Source organism: Maylandia zebra, linkage group LG19 (assembly GCF_041146795.1).
Source record: "Maylandia zebra isolate NMK-2024a linkage group LG19, Mzebra_GT3a, whole genome shotgun sequence".
NCBI classification, from domain to species: Eukaryota; Metazoa; Chordata; class Actinopteri; order Cichliformes; family Cichlidae; genus Maylandia; species Maylandia zebra.
The window spans coordinates 28182730-28205248 of NC_135185.1; the positions used below are offsets into that span (position 1 = coordinate 28182730).

General features: G+C 40.8%; 1 protein-coding gene across 4 annotated transcripts in view; it reads left to right on the forward strand.

The window, feature by feature from the left end:
• The window catches only part of evla (Enah/Vasp-like a), a 43628-nt gene that overhangs the window by 9049 nt on the left and 12060 nt on the right, over positions 1-22519 (forward strand). For 3 of the 4 annotated variants that reach the window (XM_004540542.4, XM_004540541.6, XM_004540540.5), the window contains exons 2-4: positions 11406-11574; positions 14289-14469; positions 22040-22097. In XM_004540542.4, the coding sequence (XP_004540599.3) occupies positions 11406-11574; positions 14289-14469; positions 22040-22097 (408 nt within the window). Of the gene's footprint in view, positions 1-11405; positions 11575-14288; positions 14470-15738; positions 16022-22039; positions 22098-22519 lie in introns of those variants that run through there. The other variant, XM_004540543.3, reaches the window with a different exon arrangement.

Below are 22519 nucleotides of genomic sequence, written 5' to 3' on the forward strand. Positions count from 1 at the left end.
TCATTTCTATTTCCTGTAAGTAAGTCAGTGAGGATGAAGGGTGAAGATAGGAAGGAAGATGAAGGAAGGATGTCAAAGATGATAAAAATAGTTTGGGATGAGTAAAAAAAAGTCTGATTGTTTAGTCGATGAGGTTTGATTATCGTCCACAAAGAAAGCACTGTAATATTCCAGCAGCACAGACGGACAAATCTTTCCCTGCTATATTTTAATCAGAGCTGAAATACTAATCTGTCATCTTAATCTGGCCTCAGCAAACTGACACAGAATGGAGGCTATTTTGGATTAGTTATTGTGTGCATGGAGAATGTTAACTTTGCCATAAAGGTGGAATGAATCAGCTCTCTGTTTTTATGTTAAAAGTGCACAAAAGTGTGCAAAGTTTTGACTCTGATGTGTTTTGATGACTGTTCGCCTGATTGCAGCATTCCCATCAAAGCCAGAGATGCTGCCAGAAAGATGCGGTTCAGCGTGTGCACGTGATGCGACGCCGAGCATCTTCTTTATTCTAAACACGCTGCAGCTTCACACAGAGCATCTCTGAATAGAAGAGCTCTGTAAGGGCTCTATACATGTTTAATTCACACACGTGTTAAAGACTGCTTAGCTTCCGGCTGGAAAGGCAGCCTTTCAGGCCAGTGCACTTCCCCCCTCTCTCTCCTGGACGATGAAAGATCGAGGGAAGACATGGAAAAAGAGAGAAAGAGGGATATTTGGTCGCTGCTGATGTTCCAAATGAGAGCGGTAGGATCAAACAGCTCTGTTGGCTGCCTTGTTATCACGAGGGAGAAGAAGAACGAAAGGGGGAGGCTGGGGGTGTGAAAATAAAGGACAATGAGGATTTTATGACGAGATGTGCAGCCGCTGCTTAAAACTGACTTCCCGTCTAATACATGCAACTCCTGTTGTGTCTGCTGCAGCACTGAACACTGAAAATGCATACGATATTGTGAGCAATGTTAAATTTTTAAGTAATAACGGGCATTTCATACAAAAGTACTGTTTCATATTCATTCTAAACTGCTCTTCAGAAATTGTCCCCCGACTCCAAACTCCTCTCAGATGGATATGTATCCTCGTGGTAGATTTATAGCCCCTTATTTTTCACACACATTATTGGCTTTTCGTCTTTCGTCTGGTTTGAATTGAAGATTTATTTGGGGGTATTTTAGCGTTTATTGGTGGTTGGGACAGTGAAGCAGATAGGAAAGGAGGGGGAACAACATGCAGGAAAAGCCTGGGGTGGAATCAAACTCATGTGCCACAGTGGCCTTGTGCCACCTACCTAAGCCAGCCAACCCAGGACCTGAACTCTATATTTTAAGATAAGCAATAGTTGTGTATCTGTTTCTATTTATTTTTCTTATAATTAATTGACTCCTTGAGTATTTTAAAATCATTTTATTTATTTGACCTGTAGAGGATATTCATTTAAACCTAAACCTGAATGAACAGGGAGAGAAGTGGCAGTGATAGGGGCAGAAACACAGACTGAAGAAGGACACCAAGTACACAAAATATACAACATATAGATATCAAGTGTAATAAGCAAACTGTCTGATCATTGTTTATGTTTTACATGGCTCTGAATGAAAAGGATTGTGCTGCAGAAGGATTCAAACAACTGAACCTTTTCCACAGAACAACTGGGGCATTTGGCTAAGAACATAAGCACATTAATGCAGTTTGAAATTAATGCCATTAAGACCACATCACTCTGTTCTCTCTCATTTAGGCTTAGTTGCATTTTGCAGTATTGTGCAGTATTCGTATATGAGTGGGGCGGGGGTCAGATAAATGCCCTGTGATCTATTAAGAGTGAGGCACAACATGATGGATCTGGGATGTGAAAGCCTTTGTGAATCGGCTGTGTGCTGTTGCTTTAAAATAGTCTTAGTTGTCTACTTAGCGGGACTGTGATACACGAGTTCAAAGGTCTTTTGAATAAGTACACCTCTGCTGTAGAATTAAATATATGTTACATTTGTTTTTCAGATTTCCAACTCCATATTTTTACTCTTGAACTCAGGAAAAGTACTTAAGGTGTTTTCACAGCTACACAAAAACCATCCTTTTCTGGGTGCAGCTGTCTGTAAAAAGCCCGTTTAGCTCCTCTCCCTTTAAGCCACACTTTTTCCGATAGTTCAACCCTCTGTAAAAGGAGATTTAAAGAGCTAAACAGCATGTGGGCGGGGCTCCAGGGCTCATATATTAAGGATATCCGCTCTCACTGACATCATACAGAGACAAGAGTGAAAAAAATCATGTCTGATACAGATTGTTTAGAGCAGTCTAAAGCCTGAGCTTCTCCCTCGTAGGCATTATTTGTACACTTACCCTCATTTTTTGAAAAACGTGGTCCATATTTGATATAATCTTCCATTATTATGGGACTAAATCTGTGACGGACATTAAAGAAAAGCAGAAATGGTCCCTTTAAGAGTCAGATTTGGCATGCTTGGCAAAATGCAGACAGCAAAAACACTGTAATTATAACTCTGTGAGTGTGTGTCACTCTCATTTATTTTTAATGACTGTGCTCCATATAGTTTAGTAGCAGTGTTAGGTTACATGCGGCAGTTACTACAACCCCTGCAATCTGGCCCCTGCCTCATATCTCACTGCATCCTTTAAACAGACTAAGTGTGTATAGCTTGCCGGGTTACCAGTGACCCAGCTTCACACTGTGTGTGAGCCACAGTGAGCTTGTGCTGTTTTTAGTTCCTCGGGCCTCCTTCCCTGCCTGTGCCTGTGAACACTACTTTCCCCCATGGAGCAGATTAGAGGTCTTGTACGAGAGTTAAGCCCGGGTTAATTTAGATTTAAGGCTGCAGTGAGGTAATGATCTGCCTGCTATGCTCTGTCTCTAATCCAGACAGACCTCTTCCTTCTGTCAGCCAGACCCCTTCACCCACTTAAACACACACACACAAAGAGAGAGTGGCATCCCGTCTCTAAATGTATGGCTTTGCCCTGCTCTAAAGCCACGGGGGCTATAATCCTCATTGTGAGCATAATAATAACACTAAACTGGATCCTTACTTTACAACCAATCTCTCTGTCCCTGTTTCTGGCCCTTCACTAAAAATATCTGTTACCATGTAATGGTGTATGTACACTATGGGTACCATAATATACTGTGTGTGGGTGTATAATTATGTATTTCTCTTCCTGTTTGGAAAAAAAAGGGGCAGCACCTCACATCACATCATAAGACTGACTGCCTCACCCTTAACGAGAAGATACTAAGAACCGAGGTGGATTTCTGGCTACTGTGCATGGTGTTAGTGGGTTATGTCTCTCCTTGTAGTTACAATTAATAATGTTTCAATGGAAACTTTTACAACAGTGGTTGCACTGTTGGTTGTTTGACTTCCTGACCTTTCCTACAACCAAATTTCCAATATGGGAGCAAATTCCTCTGCAGGAATGAAACATTTTTCACTTGAGGCTACTAATGTTTATTTCCCAAACATCTCCCTGACACTGACTGCATTTCTTTATTAGCTACAGCACCAACAAGGGATGCATAAAGCTGTGTAATTATCACTTCTGCTGCCTCTCTGGGTGCTTTATTCTCTCTCGGCTGGCTTTCGTTGTGCGGGAGGTTATGGTGGGTTTTTGTTTTTTTTAGGCTACTTAATTAGCATGAAATGAAACTCATTAGTTGGATAGATTAAGCTGTATTTGTGGCACCTCCAAGTTGCAGTGAATGATAACTGATGTGACAGTTGACAGAGTAATTAAGTGAGATTTATGGTGACGTGAAAGGCTGGGGGAAAGCAGAGGTGCTGAAAAAGACCTCGGGTATGATAGCATGGCATGTGTCTTATGTTTGGTCTCACTGCTTCTCCTTTTAGTTAATTAATTTTAGATAAAAGTTCTCCCGTATTATTAACCATGGCCAAAGTTTCAAATAGTATCCTCTATTGTGGTACATATGTAAAAATATACAGTAGGGAGCTGTACATTTTTATAGTAGATTACTGTTTTTTTCCCCTGCCAACGACAGAACTAATTGGATGGAAATGTTTAAGCACAAGTCATTAATTCAGAAGTGTTGTCATGGTTACTGCAGTCATTTTAGTTTTGCTGTGATTGTTGTGGGCGTGTGATGTGGTTCCCATTGATTACGTGCCTAAAAATAGTGTAGAGAAAAAAGTGTTATAGTTTAGCTAAAAATGGGCCACCGTGAACCAGAGTTCAACTTAGAGTAGTTGTTACTATGAGCAGTACAAGGGAGTAGGAGAAGAAATTGTTGTAATTTAACATGCAAATTTCTTGCAGTGAAGTGTTATTCCAGGAAAATTTAAAGGGAAAACTAACCTTCACTAACCTCTTTTTCTGTCATAGATTTGTCATGCATTTGTATCAACAGATCTCTGCTGACGGTGTATTTCTGTGACGCTTTAGTGTCCTTTAATAGTGTTTTTGACATCTAGTTTTCACAGAAACAAAGGCCTAACAATCCGATCCACGGTCATGAGCCGGCCATGCAGGGTCGTGCTTAATGACTCATCAGTTGTTCAGATCTGTTCGGGTGCCTTCCACTGTGAACCAGCAGGATGAAACAATTACCCCAGATACAAAAGCTAATTGCCATGATAACAGAAGCCCTGCCCCCCGGGTGCTACCCAAAGAAGACGCCTCGTGCAACCCACCACGACCCACTCGCATCCCTGCCAAGGTAGCACTAAATACAGCCAGTGATCTAATCTTTGATTTGCCAGACCTCACAGAAATATGAAACTTCTGTTTCTAATATGTCTCGACCCCTAACGTATGCTCTTAGTATTTTCTGGTCGTGATCAGTTTGAGGAGTCATTTCTGAAAATAACTGATCTCTGAGGGGAAACACTCAAATTGTATAATATAGGATTTGTGTGGAGGAGGGTGGGGTGAGGCAGGCACATATGTCTAACCATGTGTGCAGGGAAGTGCTTTGCTTAATTCAGAAGCCTGGGAATGTGGCCTCATTTTTACCGCTCGCCTATGAGGCTTTATTTGACATGAGGAAGGCTTCAGTGCACCAGAAGCCTTCATAGCTTTCTCTGTTCTTCTTTTATTTCTTTTCAATCACTGCCACTGTTCTCTTCTGCTACTTTTTCTTCTCACCGCACTCGGGCTGCCTTTGGGGCGGATTTATTATTCAGCTTTAGCCTACTTATTCCAGAAAAAACAAGGTGCAACGCTCAGATGGGATCTATTGGGGAAATCGCATCCACTTTTTCCAGGAAAGAACTTGAATATTCAGAGTACTTGTTTCCTCTGCACCAATACAAATACACCAGCCACTTTATTAGTTACAACTAGGAAGTCCTGGATTGGACTGCCGCTCGCCTTCAGAACTGCTTCAGTTCTTTATGGTATAGATTCAACAGTTGCTGGAAACATTTCTCAGAGATGCTGGTCCATATTTTGCACACAGTTGCTGCAGATTTGTTGGCTGCACATTCATGATCCAATCTCCTGTTCGACCACATCCCAAAGATGGTCTGTTGGATTGAGATCTGGTGGCTACGGAGGCCTTAAAGTGTCATCATCATTTGTGACTTCCAATTGTAAGCAGCCATTGATACAAAGAAGGATGAATGCATGCTTTCATGTTATTTACACCAAATTCTGACATTGCTATCTGATTGCTCAAGCAGAAATCGAGACTCATCAGTTCAGGCAATATTTTCCAGTATTGTGCTGTCCAGTCAAAACAGCATACAAATTGTAGCCTCCCTTTTGCTGTTCTTTCTGACAGGAGTAGCACCTGGTGTGGTCGTCTGCTGCCATAGTGCTTCTATGTGCATTGAGAGATGCTCTTCTGCATACCTACTACTTACTATTGCCTTCCTATCAGACCAAAGTAATCTGGCCACTCTCTTTTGATTTTTGCCCAGAGAACTGTGGATATTTTGTCTTTTTTTTAGACGATTCGTTAAAAGGTTGTGCAAACATATCAGCAGTTTTTGAAATACTCACCAGCACGTCTGACCCCAACACTTACCTAAATCACCTTTTTTCCACATTCTGATGTTTAGTTTGAACTTCAGCAGTGGGTCATTTTCACATGTCTACATGCCTAAATGCTTTGAGTTCCTGCCATGTGATTGGCTGATTAGATATTTGTGTTAACAAGCAGTTCAACAGGTGGAGCCAGTTTAGAGGCTATTGATTGTATATTAAATAAAACATGAATGTACAGGCTTATAGAACTGCTTTCTGCTGAATGCAGGTCTCATTAGCCTGTCAATATAATGTAAAAAACACATGTATTTCTTTTTCTATTCATGAGATGAATTATGCACTTTAAAGATATAAGATGTAGTCAATAAAGAACATAAGAGTGGCCTGGAGTCTGAAACTGCCCAAATGATCAATGCACTATAGTTCATGCAAGCTTTCTGCACTTTGATGAAATCGCTTTCATTAGCCATAATCAATACTTTTAATTTAGCATGCATGTAAAAGGTCACTTGTAATGATGAGGCCATAGTGAAATATTACCTTACTCTGCATGTCCTCTGAGCTCTACACAGCTCAACGATTTCTGTCTTTTACATTTTAACATGGCACATAAATAAAGTGCAGATGTGACATTTTAAAAGCAGACTGCTATATAAACAAAAAAGCCTGCTGCAGCCGTAATGTATGTCACAGAAATGTGCCAAAAAAATCAGTCTTTCACAGAAGAACTTTCTGGTCTATGTTGGCTGTCTCAGTTACATAAAATGAGCCTGGCTCCTGCGTTATAACATGCTACTGCCAGCCCAATTGCAATTATTCATGCAGTTTTTTAAGCTACTCTTCGTATTGTTTAGTCTTAGCCTAGCTTTATTATCACACCTGCAAAGTGTCTACCTATTTTCAGCTACTTATATCTGCAGTCTTATTCATTTGGTCACTACCCACAGCTTGGGACCATAAATGGGGGTGGTAGGCCTGTTCAAAAATAGTGTTAAGAATTGATTAAGTATAAACCTCAATATTCCGCTGTCCTCTATACAACCTTGAACATCAGTTTGATTCAACATGTTAATTTTAATGTCACTGATTTTGATATTTAGCCACAGCTGACCTTTTTCAGATTATGCCATATCGCCTTTCGTCACAAACACATAGTCACAGCCTCTCCTGTGTGTCATCTCTTACTCAGTCATCTTTGCTTTCTGCCTGAAAATCAACCAGTTCACTTTCTTTTTTAAGGTGAGCTATCATTCTAATTTACAGATTTGTATTCTTATTCTTAGACTACCTATTTTTATTACACTGGGCCTTAATTCTGCACCTCAGTTCATCTGCTGTCCTCTCCTCCTCCCACTTCAAGCTCGCTTTCTTCTGACTTGATGCCTCTGGATTTCAGAAGGCTTAAACAACAGATTGCTGGGTTCATAGCCAGAGTTTTATGCCTAAGATGATCATATTAAAGATATCTCCTCGCTTTCACATCATGCGGATTCTTAACTGGAAATACAAACTGCCTGAAAGCAAGCGCATAGAGAGGTTTGAAGCCTCTGCTTTCAGTTCACCGGCATCATTTGCACAGTTTGTATTGTTGCGTTCTTTGAAACTGAGCATTTTTAATATGAGCATCTACTATCCTCATGCTCTACCTATTTTCTTTTCTCTCTTGTTCCTTGCCATATGATCTATACTCCAGCACCCCCAAATAGTAGATCACACACAGAAGCATTTAGCACACTATCGAAATTGGTGAGAGCTCCTGTGTTATGGTCCTAATTCACACTTTTATACTCCTACAGTCCTCCTGTTTTTCCCTTTTTTTGCTTTATATCACATGATGTGTTGATTGAGTAACATGCAATGTCTAAGGATCAACTAGACAAGACGGACATTTTTTTTTTTTAACTTGTTGAGGAGAACTGAAACCATCCAACCTCTGGCACAAACTGCTCCAGAAATAGGGTCTGTTTTTGTAAGAAGATCCATCGCAGAGATGCAGCCGCCTCCCTTTTCCCCGCCCTGATCTGCCCCACTGGGACTGCGGTGGTCTGTCAGATCTCTGAAGTGGAGAGAAGTGTCTGTTATGTGATTAGAGGGTCCGTTAAACGTATTTAGAGGCCGTTTGTACTTGTCCCGCATCGTTTTGCATTGCTAGATTATAAGTTGATTTTAACTCTAAGCTTGGCTAAGCAGAAGCAATGTGTTTGTATCTATTTTAGATGCCAAGAAATGTGGAGGTTAAGGATGAATCATACCTATCAAATACACAGATCAACCTGCCCAATACTGTACGGCCCTCATCGTGCCACCAAAACAGCTCTGACCCGTCAGGTCATAAACATGGGAGCCTTTTGGTCCACTTGGTTGTGGGTTAAGTCTTCAGTATTTTCAACACATGCTTGATCAGATTTGGATCGTGGGAGTTTGTGTGTTTTCATTCCTAAATAACATTCACTCAGTTTCCAGCATATCATTGCAGTGCAATGGCATGATCGGTGTTATTCAGGGGTTTTAATTTTGTCTGATAAAACTTGCAATTCTTTCCTGCAGCGGATTGCTTTGTGTTTCAGATTTGTGCTATTTTCAGGGGACTTCATATTTCCGTCTGCCCGCCTGAATTTCCTGTTTCATTTTGAAGTTCCTGTTTGTCCCCAGACAGAGATTTTTTTTTATTGTGTAACCATTTTCCAGGCATCAGCGCTCACTTTTGTCTTGCTTTTTACTCTCACATGGTGATATTGCTGCCGGTTAGCTCAACAGCAGTTGTGCAGTGGGGAGAGATGGATACTTGACAGAGGGAGGGAGGTTGTAACCGTGGGAGTCCGTCTGTCAAGCGAGTTTTAAAGTCTCCTCCCTTAGGAGCGCTGCGATGTGCTGCTCACTTTGTTCAGACATTTTTACCCAAAAATGATGCACTCGACACAGCTGTCATGTGTCAGAGCGGTGCTTTTATTTTGACATTCCCAGTTAAGTGGTTTCGAAGGGATCGGAAAACATTTTGACAGCAGGTTATTTTATACCACTAATAACATTTCTTATTTTACAACGTCTTTATCAGAAAACATCACTTCCTTGTCTGACTTACATTTTCTGAATAATATAGGAATTTACTGCATGGGTGAATCCAATAGAAAATGCTGCTATCTCATCATCGCTGACTTTTTTGTGAGGCTGTTAAAACAACCACAAGGGAACCAGAGAGCAGCTGATTGCAGGAAAGTAAGAGGAAGCCGGCTGAGACCGAACATGTTAGTGCTGCACCGGGGGGTCTCTCAGGTGTCATGCTGTCTTCCTCCTGCAGAGCGGCACGTTGAAGGAAAGGATGTCAGAGAAGGGTCTCATACGGTGGCATTTCAGCGCTGATGTCCTCAGAGCCTTTGCAGCAAATCGTGGCTCCTAATAAATTCTGTGCAAACCAACCTTCTTTTCACATCTCCTGTATTCTAATTTTTGCCTCATAACTTTTGCACTGTCCACTTCCTGCTGTGACAAAACAAATTTCCCACGTGTGGGACTAATAAAGGTTATCTTATCTTATCTTAACTTATCTTAGCCGTCTGTTATTTTTATTGATCATTTAATTTTAGTAAATTGTTCTGTCTGTAACAAGGTGGCATATAATAAGTTCAGTGGCACTTTTAAATATTCTCTCTGCAATTTTGCATGCATTTTTTTGTCTTTTCAGTCATTTGAAAGTCTCAGTTGACTATATTCATATTGAATTATATATTCTATATTAAAACCATATCCAAACTGTAAACCTAAAGGCAGCTACAGTTTGTTCATTTATCCATTTTTGAAAGGACAAATGGGACCGGCACGCCCTGAATAATTCACAGCCTTTAATTGTGCAAGCATAAGAGAGCAGCTGTGTCAGCTGCTGAGAACCTTGACATTATTGCCAATTGATCCACTTGCCAACCAAAGGACGAGAGGACATAGACTGTATATAAAAGATGGACACAACAGACTTACACACTAAATATCTAATCTAACAGAGAAAAAGGTCATGCAATAGGAACCGCTCCTTAAAGCGTACCATGCCCTTTTTGTTGTATGTGTTCTTCTGACTGAGGCCATATTTTACCAAATGAACTTTATATTTCATTTAGTTGAAATGAACAATTGAGATGGTAAACTGATTTTTGCTCAGGTCATAAATCAAGTAAGAAATAGGGTCATTTTCCCATAGACTTCTGTACAGTCTTGATTTCTTTTATAGCTATAGCCGCCCCTTGTACCGGATGAAGGCGTCACTTTTCAGTCCCAGGTGCAATGAGAGGCCTCTTATAAATATAGTCTATGGTACCTCCCTGTGAAATGTGAGGAGTTTGCTGATTTCCTATATTGTTAAAGCTGGAATGAATTCTGTGATTTGTAATCTGTTTCTGAATATTTTTGCCAGCTAATCCACTCCTTCAGTGTGGGAAGTTTTGTTATGCTCTATGTTATTTTTCACAAACTGTTGCAGAGTTTAAGGCAATGTGCACACAACCAGCGCTTTGTTAGTTTTCTTTCTCCGGCCCTCACACCTTCAGGCTGCTAATGTGTCTAACGTCCAGAGAGTGTCAATCTCTGAGGTGCTGAAAGTGGAAATTTCAGGAACTTGAAGTTGTCACCTGTTCTTTTCCTCGCCACCTTCTCACATGTGCTTCCACGCTGTGGCTTCAGCAGCATGAGTTCACTTTTAGGAGCGCGTGCTGCTAAAGTCAAGGCGGTCGCCACACGCAAAAAAACGAGTTAAACTTTTACAAAGCTGCGTCCGCTGTAACTGATAATTTTGTGATGTGACTTGTGTAAGCCACATCAGTCAGTGGCCAAATGCATCTCTACACTGAAGTAATTTCTTTGCAGTTCTGTGGTTGTGAACACGATTATTTAATGCTCACTGGTAGCCGTGTGTCCTCTGACTTTTCATTAGCTTCTTACCAAGGGTGCCTGTAGCTGGCAACATGTGTGCTGATCAAACACATGTTTTTAACACAGTGTGTCATTAGCCAGCACGCCACACACACTCACACACACCCTTCTGCATCGATGCCTGTTTTGTTTTTTTATGAAACTGCACCACAGTAAAGGCCACAAGGAAAAGGGGAATTTTCCAGAGTTTAGTTTTAGTTTGAGGTCTTGTTTATAGATTTTAAAAACAGCAACCCGTCCTTTACTCAGCACATGCACGGCACATATATAAGCTGTCAGATTCCTACAGTGGCAAAATGTTCCTCCTTAAGTGGTGACTGAAAAAAGGTGTGGCTCGCCAGTCCCAGTGGCCCTCGGCTCACCAGAAAATTACACACTAAATCTGTTTCACTGGTTTTATTTTATTGACTGCCGTTATATTTGCTTTTAAGGTCAACGCTGACAGTATAAAGAGTGAAACGAAGCACTTTTTCTAGGATGTTTACCAGACCTTCTGATCTTGTGTTCCCTCTCCCCTTCTTCTATACCAGTGAACAGAGTATCTGCCAGGCGCGGGCCTCTGTGATGGTCTACGATGATGCCAGTAAGAAATGGGTGCCCATCAAGCCTGGGCAACAGGGCTTCAGCCGAATCAACATCTACCACAATACTGCCAACAACACCTTCAGAGTGGTGGGCGTTAAACTGCAGGACCAGCAGGTGAGAGTCACAAGCAACCAGCAGCGCACGTCGCATGACGAGTGGATGTTTCGCTGGATAGTGTTAGTGACAATTCAGTATAAATACAAATCTATTGATTTTTCTATTTCCATATAAGGTTGTAGATTACTATTATTTTTATAATTTACTGTATCACTAAAACAGAGAGGATTTCCAATTATACACTCACCAGCTACTTTATTAGGTACGCTTTGCTAGTCCTGAGTTGGACTTCCTCTAACCTTAAGAACTGGCTTAATTCTTAATTTTTTATTCAGCAACTCTCACATCTGGAGACACAGATGTTGCTTGACAAAGACATGATAGCATCACACAGTCCTGGAGACTTGTCTGGTGCATGTTGATTATGTCCAGCACATCCCAGAAGCACTCTGTTGGATGTAGATCTGGTGACTGTGGAAGTAGAGAGAACTCAAACGGCATCTCAAGATGTAGCCTCAGTTTCCTTTTGTTAGCTGGCATTAGTGGCACCTGGTGTGGATGCTGTAGAACATCTGCTTCAAGCATCAAAATGCTGGACATTCAGAGATGGTCTTCTGCACTGATACTTACTGATTGTAACAAGTAGTTATTTGAGTTTCTGTTGCCAACCATCAACTCAAAGCCGCCTGGTCATTATCCTCTGACGTCTGGCATCAATAACTAAACTGCTGCTCACTGGATGTTTTTGTCTTTTTGGACCAATCTGAAATTCCAGCAGATGAACAGTTTCTGAGATACTCAGACTATCTGACACCAGACATCATGCCACATTGAAAATCACTTAAGCCAACTTTTTCCTTCATTCTGATGCTCGATTTTAACTTCATCAGGTCGTCTCGACCATGTTTACATGCGTAAATCCATTCAGTTGCTGCAAAGAAACACTGCTGATATTCATGACTGGATTTGTGTTTTCACTCCTGTTTTAATGGTTCTTTAGTTTTATATGGTTCAGACTGCTGATTTTGTTTATCTTCATGCAGTTGTTATTGTGTCATACGCATGCAAGATAATAGCTCATGGTTTATAGATTGCATTTCAGAAAATGTAATCCCTCTTTTGCTCTGCACGTGGACTAGTTTAATGGCCGGCTGAGGCATACCTGCTCAGACGTGACTACAAATAAACTATAAACCAGGAAGCTTCAGCTACAAAAAAATCTTCCCTGCTCACGGGTCTGCATATTCATATTCATCATAAAGATGCAGTTAAATAGTTTTTATAAGGTTCTTAATAAGAGCAATCAATAAATCATTGCTACAGTCTACATACTAAATACTATGCTAAACCCTGTCCCTTATAAACACATGTTTATTCCCCTTTTTTTTAGAATAGTTAAGCCTGCAAGAATATTTATTAAGTAGGGGTGTTTTTTAACACATTTCACCGTGTATCTTCAGTATCATATGTATTTTCAGCTGTATCTTAATTTAATCGTTATAAGCTTTGATCTTCAAGTCCCTGTAAGCTTGTTTTTCTGTAGTTTGACCACAAGTGTGCAGTATAGAGTGAAATACAACATGATCTGAACAGAGACAGTTTGTTCATCATCTATCATTTGATCTGGAATAAAATGTACAAGATACATGATCTTGTTAAAGGCACTCAGATTATTATCAGACCGTTTAAAAGCAGGAATTCTTCAGTTCTTTAGATAGATGATATTTCGGAGATTGTGCTGCACACTTTACACAGAATATGCAGTACGGAGCTGCTGCTGCTGGGTGCGTTCAGCATTACAAGTCTAGAAGGACTTTGTTTAATGCTTTCAGTTTACTCAGACAGATCATCACTAAAATGATTTAAAAGAAGAAAATGTGGACAAAATAAAGATCATTAATCCCCCAAATGAGACAAAAACAACCTGAAGTCTTTAACAAACAAGTTTTTACCTCTGTATTTGTTTATAGTTTCATTAGAGAGACAAGTCGGAGCCCAACATAGGTTTGAAACAAAAACTGTGACATTAATAAAATCATTTAATCTACGCAGCTGAATTCCTGCTAAACATTTCAGAATAGGCCTCATCCTCTGATGAACTGCTAACATTGAGTCTGATGGCTGTCGATCATGTTACAGACAGAAGCCGTCGTCGTAATAGCATATTTAGGATGTTCATCATAAGAGGTTTTATTGCTGTTGCTATAACTACAGTTATAAATTTTTTCCAAGTACTTATATCTTGTATGAATAAGGTTCATTGCCTGGGTCTACCTGCTATGACCTTTAGCATAATAATCAAAAATCTAGCTATTCCAGTTAGGATGAACTTCTTTATAATGTTAGCAGAGCTTACTGCCTTCATAAAAAGCAGGTAGACATGTATTTATTTAAGGATTTTTCTGGACAGCTCATATATATGTTCAGCATGTCACTGGTTAATATTATGCTCATCAGGTATGCAAGTAATTCCTGTGAGCACAGCAGCCTCATCCACTGTCTGCTGAAAGGAGGGTTCCCCTAAATGGATATAGCTTTTTCAGCCAGGATGAACTGAAAGCTCAGTATAAGATAAATAAATTGAACTCTGAGTCTTGTAAAAGTATGTCAGGAGAGTCATTAATAAAACACATGGATGTGAAAATTAGAATAATACATCTACTTTAACAATAATAAATTCTAACCTTGGCAGAACTAATTGGCAAATATTGAGTTCCTGTCTTAGATGATCACATTCACGTACACCGATTCTTTTCTTTCTTCCAACAAAGGTGGTGATCAACTATTCCATAGTGAAGGGCCTGAAGTACAATCAGGCCACCCCGACCTTCCATCAGTGGCGTGATGCCCGGCAGGTCTACGGGCTGAACTTTGCCAGTAAGGAGGAGGCCACCACCTTCTCCAACGCCATGCTGTTCGCCCTCAACGTCCTCAGCTCACCTGACAGCGGAGGTGAGCATTTGTCAGTAATGGAATAAGCACATGTTCTTGATCACTGTTGCTCCTTTTTCTAGCTATTTAAGCATTCACTCAGTTACCTTTTTATCATTCAGATTTCTCATTAGAAACAGGCATTCTGCTTTTGCGTTTCACTTCCTGGCAGGCTAAGGACATTTTCCGAATGCTTGATTCAAATTAAATCGTTCCTCTCTCCGCAGTGAAACGGGAGATGAAAGCTTCTGAGCTGTTAGCTGTTGGTGTTGGAGAACTTTAATGTTTTAAGTGGAACTTCAGGAGGATTTTGGGTCGTACTTCAGGCAGCTGTCTTCAGTTGTTCATCTGTGATCAATTTACATCTATTTTTATCTGAAAAGAATGTCAGGTTACTGCAATGAAATGATCCAGGTTGTTTTCAGCTTGTTTTCATTACCTGGGTGTTCTTCAGTATGGGTACTTGCTCATTCGGGGAAAGATTTGCACAGACAGCATGAGCTGGTTTAAGATACAATACATGAATATAGCAAGAAAGTATGTATGGCTGATAATAAAGCCGTTACACCCTCAGAGGTCTAACTGCTATGCTAAGCTCTACTACACCCTGCTGGTTAAATGTATGTACTGCAGGTACAGGCTCAACGGTAAGCCAAACAGCAGGCATGAATTGAGTCCCTGGATTAATATTTTTTATTATATGTATTTGTGCACAGAACCATTCTAGAGATTTAAGGATTCAGATCCCGTTTCTGTTCTGACTCCAAAAAAATGTATTGCTTTGAGTGGTGCCAACCGTAACTTCAGGTTTCATGCAGATCCACCCTTGACCTTTCAAGAGACAAACGAAAATACATAGAAAAGAAAACAAAAAAAATTGATCGCATGATCTCCTCAGCAGAGGTAAAAATAACAACATGAAAGGGCTGTTGGTGGCTGCCTGAAATTTGAGATTTTTCAATGTTTTTTTTTAGAAAATGACAAAAAAGAGATCAGGATATTTTAGTTCTTTGTACAGCTAACTGAATAAATTCAGTTCAGGCCTAAATTCAGTTTAGGCCTGAACTGAATTTGACACTAACCTCACACTTATCTCTGGTTTACTAAATAGCTCCTGAGTATCTCTGGTTACAAGCTACTTATAAGCTCTGTGTGTGTGTATGTGTGTGTGAGTGTCTGTGCATAGATACTGTGGAGATACTGAGAGAGAATATCTGTGAGTGTTTAACTGCGGTGTCATCCCATCCCACCCTTGTGACCCACCCCCCATTGGTGGCTAAAATATCTCATAGGGAGCCTGAATGTCGTACCCCGTCATGCTCATGTGGCAGCTCTCCTTTTTTTGGGTGCATTTCGATGTGGGATCATGGGCCTCAACATGCAAGGCATTTCTGCTCCTGGGACACATATCTGTTCCTACTCGACAACGCTGTTTGTGCTAAGCTTCCACACTGACACTCTAGTGTCACGCAGTACTGATCGCTGGTAGGCTGTGGAAAGTTTCCCACCATGATCACTCCAGAGGTTTCACCTGGAGTCCTCAGGCAGGTTTCTTCAGCCATCATCATCCTCAGTAAGTGCCATACATGCATGACTGATTAAATCATCCAGCAGTTATGGATATCTTTGATCGTCTGAGACTGTTGGAAACATGGAGGGAAGTTAAATATTCACCATTTCTTTTGATAGGAATCGTTTGGTTATGAAGGTAATTGTGCATTGTGTTCCCTTCAGTGGTGAAATGTGTGCACTTTGGTCTAATATTGAGCAACTTCAGCTTTGTTTCAGTGTTTTTACATCCTTGTACTTCCTCTACATTACATTCCATGTTAAACATCCAACACATTCAGTTCAGTTCATTTTCAGATCTTTCTTTGTCTGCCATTTGTTAGATTCTCCACTCTGCTCTTCTCTAAATACCTCCTGAGACTCACAGGTGTGTCCAGTATTTTACATGAAAGGAAATTTCAAGATACAGATTTCCAGCTAATCATTGTCAGAACCCTAGATTTGTCTTTCTTTCCCTTTGAAGGTCTGCTGTGAACCTGCACTAAGTTACCACACTCAAGAAAAAGTTGTTACACATTGACCAGGTACACCAATAAAATGCTACATTTACTTGAGTAGTGTTTTTATTGCAGGGCTTTTAGTTGATCTATCAGCACTTTGTCTTTTAAGCAAACAAAAAGAATTATGGGTACACTCAGTTAAACTGCAGGGATTTCAATCTGCTCAGTTTAGGGCTGCTCAATTAATCGAATTTTAATCACGATTACGATCTGGGCTTTCAACGATCATTAAAAATGACTGAGCCGATTATTAGCCCCTCCCTCATTTATCCGCGACACCTTAAAGGCCGGTCCGTGAAAATATCCGGTTGTTCAGTGATGACGCGACGAATCCTACTTCCGGGCCTAAAGTAGTCTGCGTTTAATATGGCTTTTGTGTTGTTAACATGTTTAATGTTTTGTATTTTCTTCTATTTGATCTCAAAAAGCTCCTAAAACAGTCAGTGATCACTGTTGAGCTCCCTCGGCTTTTATTACCGCTAATCATTTATTTAAGCTCAGTTTTTAAAACCTTAGGATGTAACTACAGCCCAGCCCATGCAGCAGTATATGAATGACTAACCTCGTATTGTGGATGGATTATCTCAGTTGTTCTCCTGGCTGAAGTTTGGTCCTTTTACAGCATCCTGCCATGCGATTACATTTGTTCCTGACCACCGAGAACACTCACGTTAACTTTTATCGAGTGGAAAAAAAGTTAGCTTGTTTATATTATGCTAACATAGCTGTGTCGCTAGCGGTCACGTAGCACATCATTATATACCAGCTAGCCCAACTTCAGTAACCCTACAAACGTCACTGCTGTTTAGTTTTCTGTCTTCATTTATGCTGGAAGTGATAGCAGAGCTGTACGTTTTAATTTGTTTCCAAAACCCCGCAGTCAGGACATGCTATATTGTATTTAGATAGAAGCTAGCGAGCTAACTCCCTGCTAACTTCTAACTCCGTTAAATGTCATAAATTCAGTTTTCATGGATGCCTGGATGTTAAACTCAATTGTTACACCTGGTAGAGCAGAACGCTGATCATTTTATTAAAGATGAAAGACTTTAGACAGTTTTTCAACTCTCAGTAATGCCACAGTGATCGTTTGATATATGGACCTGCAGCGGAGTTTAGACCCAGACACGGCTAGTGACGTCAGACTGAACAACCGGATTGTCGGGCATAAACCAGTCCGTGGCGCAAAAAAGGTTGGAGACCGCTGATTAAGAGGACCCGAGGGAAGCTCGGAAAGCTAAGCAGAAGTTATTTGGAGAGTGACTGCCGTTGGTTGAAAAGAGAGTTTAAAAAAAAAAAAAAAAACTTCAGTGGTGTTGCACACTATTTTATATTATTTTTTTAAAGTCATTGTTAACCCTTTAAAGCCGGTCAGAGCAGCACGCTCCGTTTTGCGTAACTATTTTTAAATCCCTGTAGAACCTGAACCGTGTAAGCTAGCGCAATAATTTGTTTTGCATATGAAACCGGAGGAGTTGTACTTACATCTTATGCCATCAGCTTGTCCTCGGTCACGGTTTCCTTCCACATATAGCTTTGCAAAAATTGCATAAAAAGCGCTTGCAGGAACAAAAACATAATATTCCAGAAACACGCTTTGCCGATCCTATCAGCTGTTCGTAACACTTCCCACAGTGAAATGATGCACATGCTGTTTTCTTTGCAAATTTGCATCATAGGATTGTTTTTTTTTCCTGCAGTATATAAAAATTGGTGTATCTCCAAAATAAAACTATGAAGACACTCAAAATAAATTTCCTGTTGTTGTAAACTATTTTTTGCAACTTTATTGTATTTAAAGTTTTGAGGGATAAACCTCTTAAATTTCTCCAAGTAGAAATATATGTAAACAAAACAAAAGCGATTTTCAATTTTTTTTGTAGTTTATTGCACTTTTTTGCAATTTATGTAATTACTATGGACTTAATGCATATATATTATTAAAATATGGGCTATAACAGTTGTATTGATGTATAGCAACTTGAAATGCTCCCACAAATGGCACTACAGCATGTAAAAAAATAATAATAATAATATAAGCTCTGGTGGACTTGGTTCTATAGTAGGTCTTAAAGGGTTAAATAAATATCGTCAAATAATCGTGATCTCAATTTCAGTGAAAATAATCGTGATTATCATTTTTGCCATAATCGAGCAGCCCTAGCTCAGTTAGGAAGGAAAAAGAACATTGTGAATCCTTTTGGCCTGCTCTGGTGCAAATGAAAGGAACAACGAAATAGAGTGGTTTAGCCACAGACCAATGCTCTCTCTTTATCCTGCCTCACTGATTTTTCTCTAGTCTTGCTTTTTGTTTGTGACCTTGTCACTGCTGGTAGCATCAGACCTGCAACCCATTTAGGTGGCAGGGGCTTCCTACCAGCCCTCTGCCCCCAGGATGGCTGCTAGGAAGGCTTGCTGTGTCTTCCAGCACAGTCTCGAGATTGTGAAGTAGATCCCATTATATGAGGAGAGCTGGGCAGGGCTGTAGAGTGGACAGCACCGGGTTATGAGCACATTTCCCACTAAAGATGTGGGGGCCTTGTGTCACCCTCATGGAGTCCGATTAGAGCAGTTTGGTGAGAAATCTGCACATAGCCCGATGGAGGTCATTTATTAGGGTTCTGGCAGTGATCCTCCTCTCACAAAGAAGCAGATACAGGTCCTGCTGCTGCGTTGATACCCTTCTCTGGCCTTGTCCAGCTCGCCTTGTGTAACAGACACACTTGAGACTAACCTAGGAGACACAGCAGACCTTCCTGTGACAGCATCCTGAAGCAGGTGGATTATCGGTGCCACATGAATGGGCTGCAGGTACTGTCACGAGGAGTAAAGAGAGAGCAATGGTCTGTGGCTACCACCTGTAAAACATTTCCCTTTTTCGGGGTCTTCTTGTTGCTTTCTCTTCAGTGCACCTGCTGTCAATTTCATTTGCACCAAAAGCAGGTGAATGAATTCACAATGGTTAGTGTTTGCTAACCAAGCATACTGCTTTGACTGACCTTCTGTCATATTGTGATAATCAAGTGTTCTCTTTTTTACTGAGCAATGCATTTAAGGAGCTATTTTACATCACTGGTTGTAGTGATGGTTGTAGCTTACCGGCCAGACGGCTGACGATCTGTCCAGACACTCACAGTCTGTGATTACAAGCAGTAAAAGTATCATACATTTGCACTGTCAGCCATAATGAGGCTATGAAGTCTACCTGAGTTGTTGCACACATCGGGAAAGGAGAAGCAGAATCTCATTACACTCTGTGATGAATTCATGGTAGTTTCTACTTGAGTAAATGAGGCAGGTTATCTAAACTGACAGCTTAGTGGAAAGTACAAATCAGAGTCATATTTACATAATACTTAAAGTAATTTATTTGTGGTGATAGAAAGCATTGTGTATCCATTTGTCTGTTTTTGTCACCTCGTGCCTACGTCTATGGTAGCTGTTGTTTGTAATGTGTTATCTGTGTGTGTGTGTGTGTGTGTGTGTGTGTGTGTGTGTGTGTGTGTGTGTGTGTGTGTGTGTGTGTGTGTGTGTGTGTGTGTTAATGGAAGGGAGGGGGAGGAAGAGCTGCTTCTTTGTTTTTATCATCACATCTAATGTACACACAGTCAGTGGGCTCCTTAGTTCCAGTAAAATGTCTACAAGCATGATCAGGTCCCATCCTCCCCCGGGGCTCCATGTTCTTCCCTTGCCCTCACCATGACAACAGGAAGAAGCATATACGATGCTTCGTGTCAACAGCAGAAATACAAACAAACCCACATTTATACATATTCATGGACACACAAACAGCACAGCGCAGGCTGACGAGTGTCTCGTTAACATCTGCGACGTTACTATTTGTTGAAGGGTTGTGAAGTCTTGATATTGTGTTAACTGGCTCGTGTTTCACGATTGAGTCCCTGAAGTATCACTTTAAAAGTAATACATGCTGTAGATGTTAGCATGTGCATGAAGGAAAGTTAATAATTACCACGAGATAACGAGCTGAATTTATGGGAGCGTCAAAGACACGTTCAAGTCTTCTGTCGCTTCTGTCTTCTGTGCGTATGGTTAAAGCTAAAGAGCCATTAAAAGAATCGAAAACCAAACCGTTTTCAATTTGTCAGCATGAATTGTAGCTTGTGGTAACTGACAAGTGAGCCCTGGATTTAAATTTCTTTCTCGGCATTGCGCCCGAGTATTCTCACTGTACCGGTTCGACAGGTACACCTGTTCAGCTGCCTCGTTAAAGCAGAAATTTAGTCAGCATTATGTCATGCAGGTGAAGGATGTTGAAAAGAGAAACTATTGAGCAGTGTTGTTGCCAGAGGTCAGAGGAAAATGGCTAGACTGCTTTGACCTATTAAGAAGGTGACAGTAACTCAAATAACCATTTGTTACAACCAAAGTATGCAGAAGATTCTGAAAGCACAACACCTTGAAGCAGACAGGCTACAGCAGCCCACTCCCATCAGCTAAGAGCAGAAAAGTGAGGCTACAATTTGTACGTGTTTTCCACTGCACAACAGAAGGAAAACTGTTGTCTGGTCTGATGAGTCTTGATATCTGTTGGAGGATTCAGATGGTGTGGTCAGAATTTGAGTAAACAACATGAAAACGTGGCTTCATCCTGCCTCGTAATAATGGTTCAGGCTGCTGCTGCTGATGTAACGGCGTGGGGGAAATGATCCAGACTGAGCGTCTCAAGCTGCGACTGTGCCCAGTGTTGACCGCCCCCATCACCCCGCCTGCTGCCCCACATCCTCCAGACGCAGCGAACGGAAATATCACCCGTCGGTGATCTTGATGTCACGGTGGGCGTTGAAGTTTAATGACTGGTATTCTGGTGATATGTGATAAGCGCTCCCCCTGTTAATAGCTGCTCCAGAATGAGGTGCTGACTCCTTCGCTCTGTCTGTAGTTGGTCAACAAGCAAAAGTGCTAAACTGAGATGATCATGTGGCTGATGTTGATTATCCAAAACCAGCTACTAACAAGAGAGATTAGATGTATTTTACTAAATGAATTTTGCTGTTTTGCACTATATGCAGTATTTTTTAGATTTTTCTGTCGGGTTTCTGTTTGTTCCACTTGTTTCAGTTCTTTTCTCTCGTGTTTCACAGTTGAAATTTCTGTGGCTGGCAACTTGTTCAGCAATTATAAACAGCTTGCAGGCCTCCAGGGCAGTGCCTCACATGATGCTGTTGCTATCTGTTTATTCAGCTTCTCTCCCTGAGCACACTACTTAACTGTTTTCTGTCATTTGAGTCCTTTTTTATGTGGTTTGTCTCAATATGAAAAAAACTCCCTGTTGAACTGAGAAATGTTGAACATTTTTGAAGCTGTCTTTGCTTTTTTTTCTGTCGGTGCGGTCACAAACGAGTGTTTGGTATGTGGTGCTATAAGGGGTGATATTCAGCACAAAGGGGAAAGTGTTGGAGATGAATAAAACAGTAATAAGGGCTTACGTGTACACGCATAGAAGCTGATTATTTCTGTGGTTTAATTGCTTTTTTTTCCTCTTATTTTGTGTCTTTCAGGCCCAGTCGTGCAGCGCCAAAATGGGCCCTCCTCGGACGAAAACGAAGCACAGAGGAGGTAAACTTTTACAATGAGAGCACGAGCAGAAATAGTGTAAAACATGTAAAGCTAGTGGAAGACTTTACAAAACAGTAAGCTAGTCTGTAGATCCAAACTCGCTAGTTAATGTTAAATGTGTAAGTATTAAATGGGACCTATTATGCTTTTTCTTATTTTCTGTCATATTTTTATACCGTTACAGTGGTGCATGCTCATTTTTGAGCCAATGATTCAAATAGTCCAGTCAGCATGCACAGGTAATCCCTTTGGGCCTGCGAGGCTTTAGAGCCCTGTAGACACTCTTTGATCTGAATGATGTCACTAACAGCAAACATGTCAGGCATTGGCTGTAAATACAGAAGCGATCCATCGTATTTTACAATCTCCTGTTTGCGAGGGTTAACCAATCAGGAGAAAGTTGGTTTCAAGGATGAGGGATG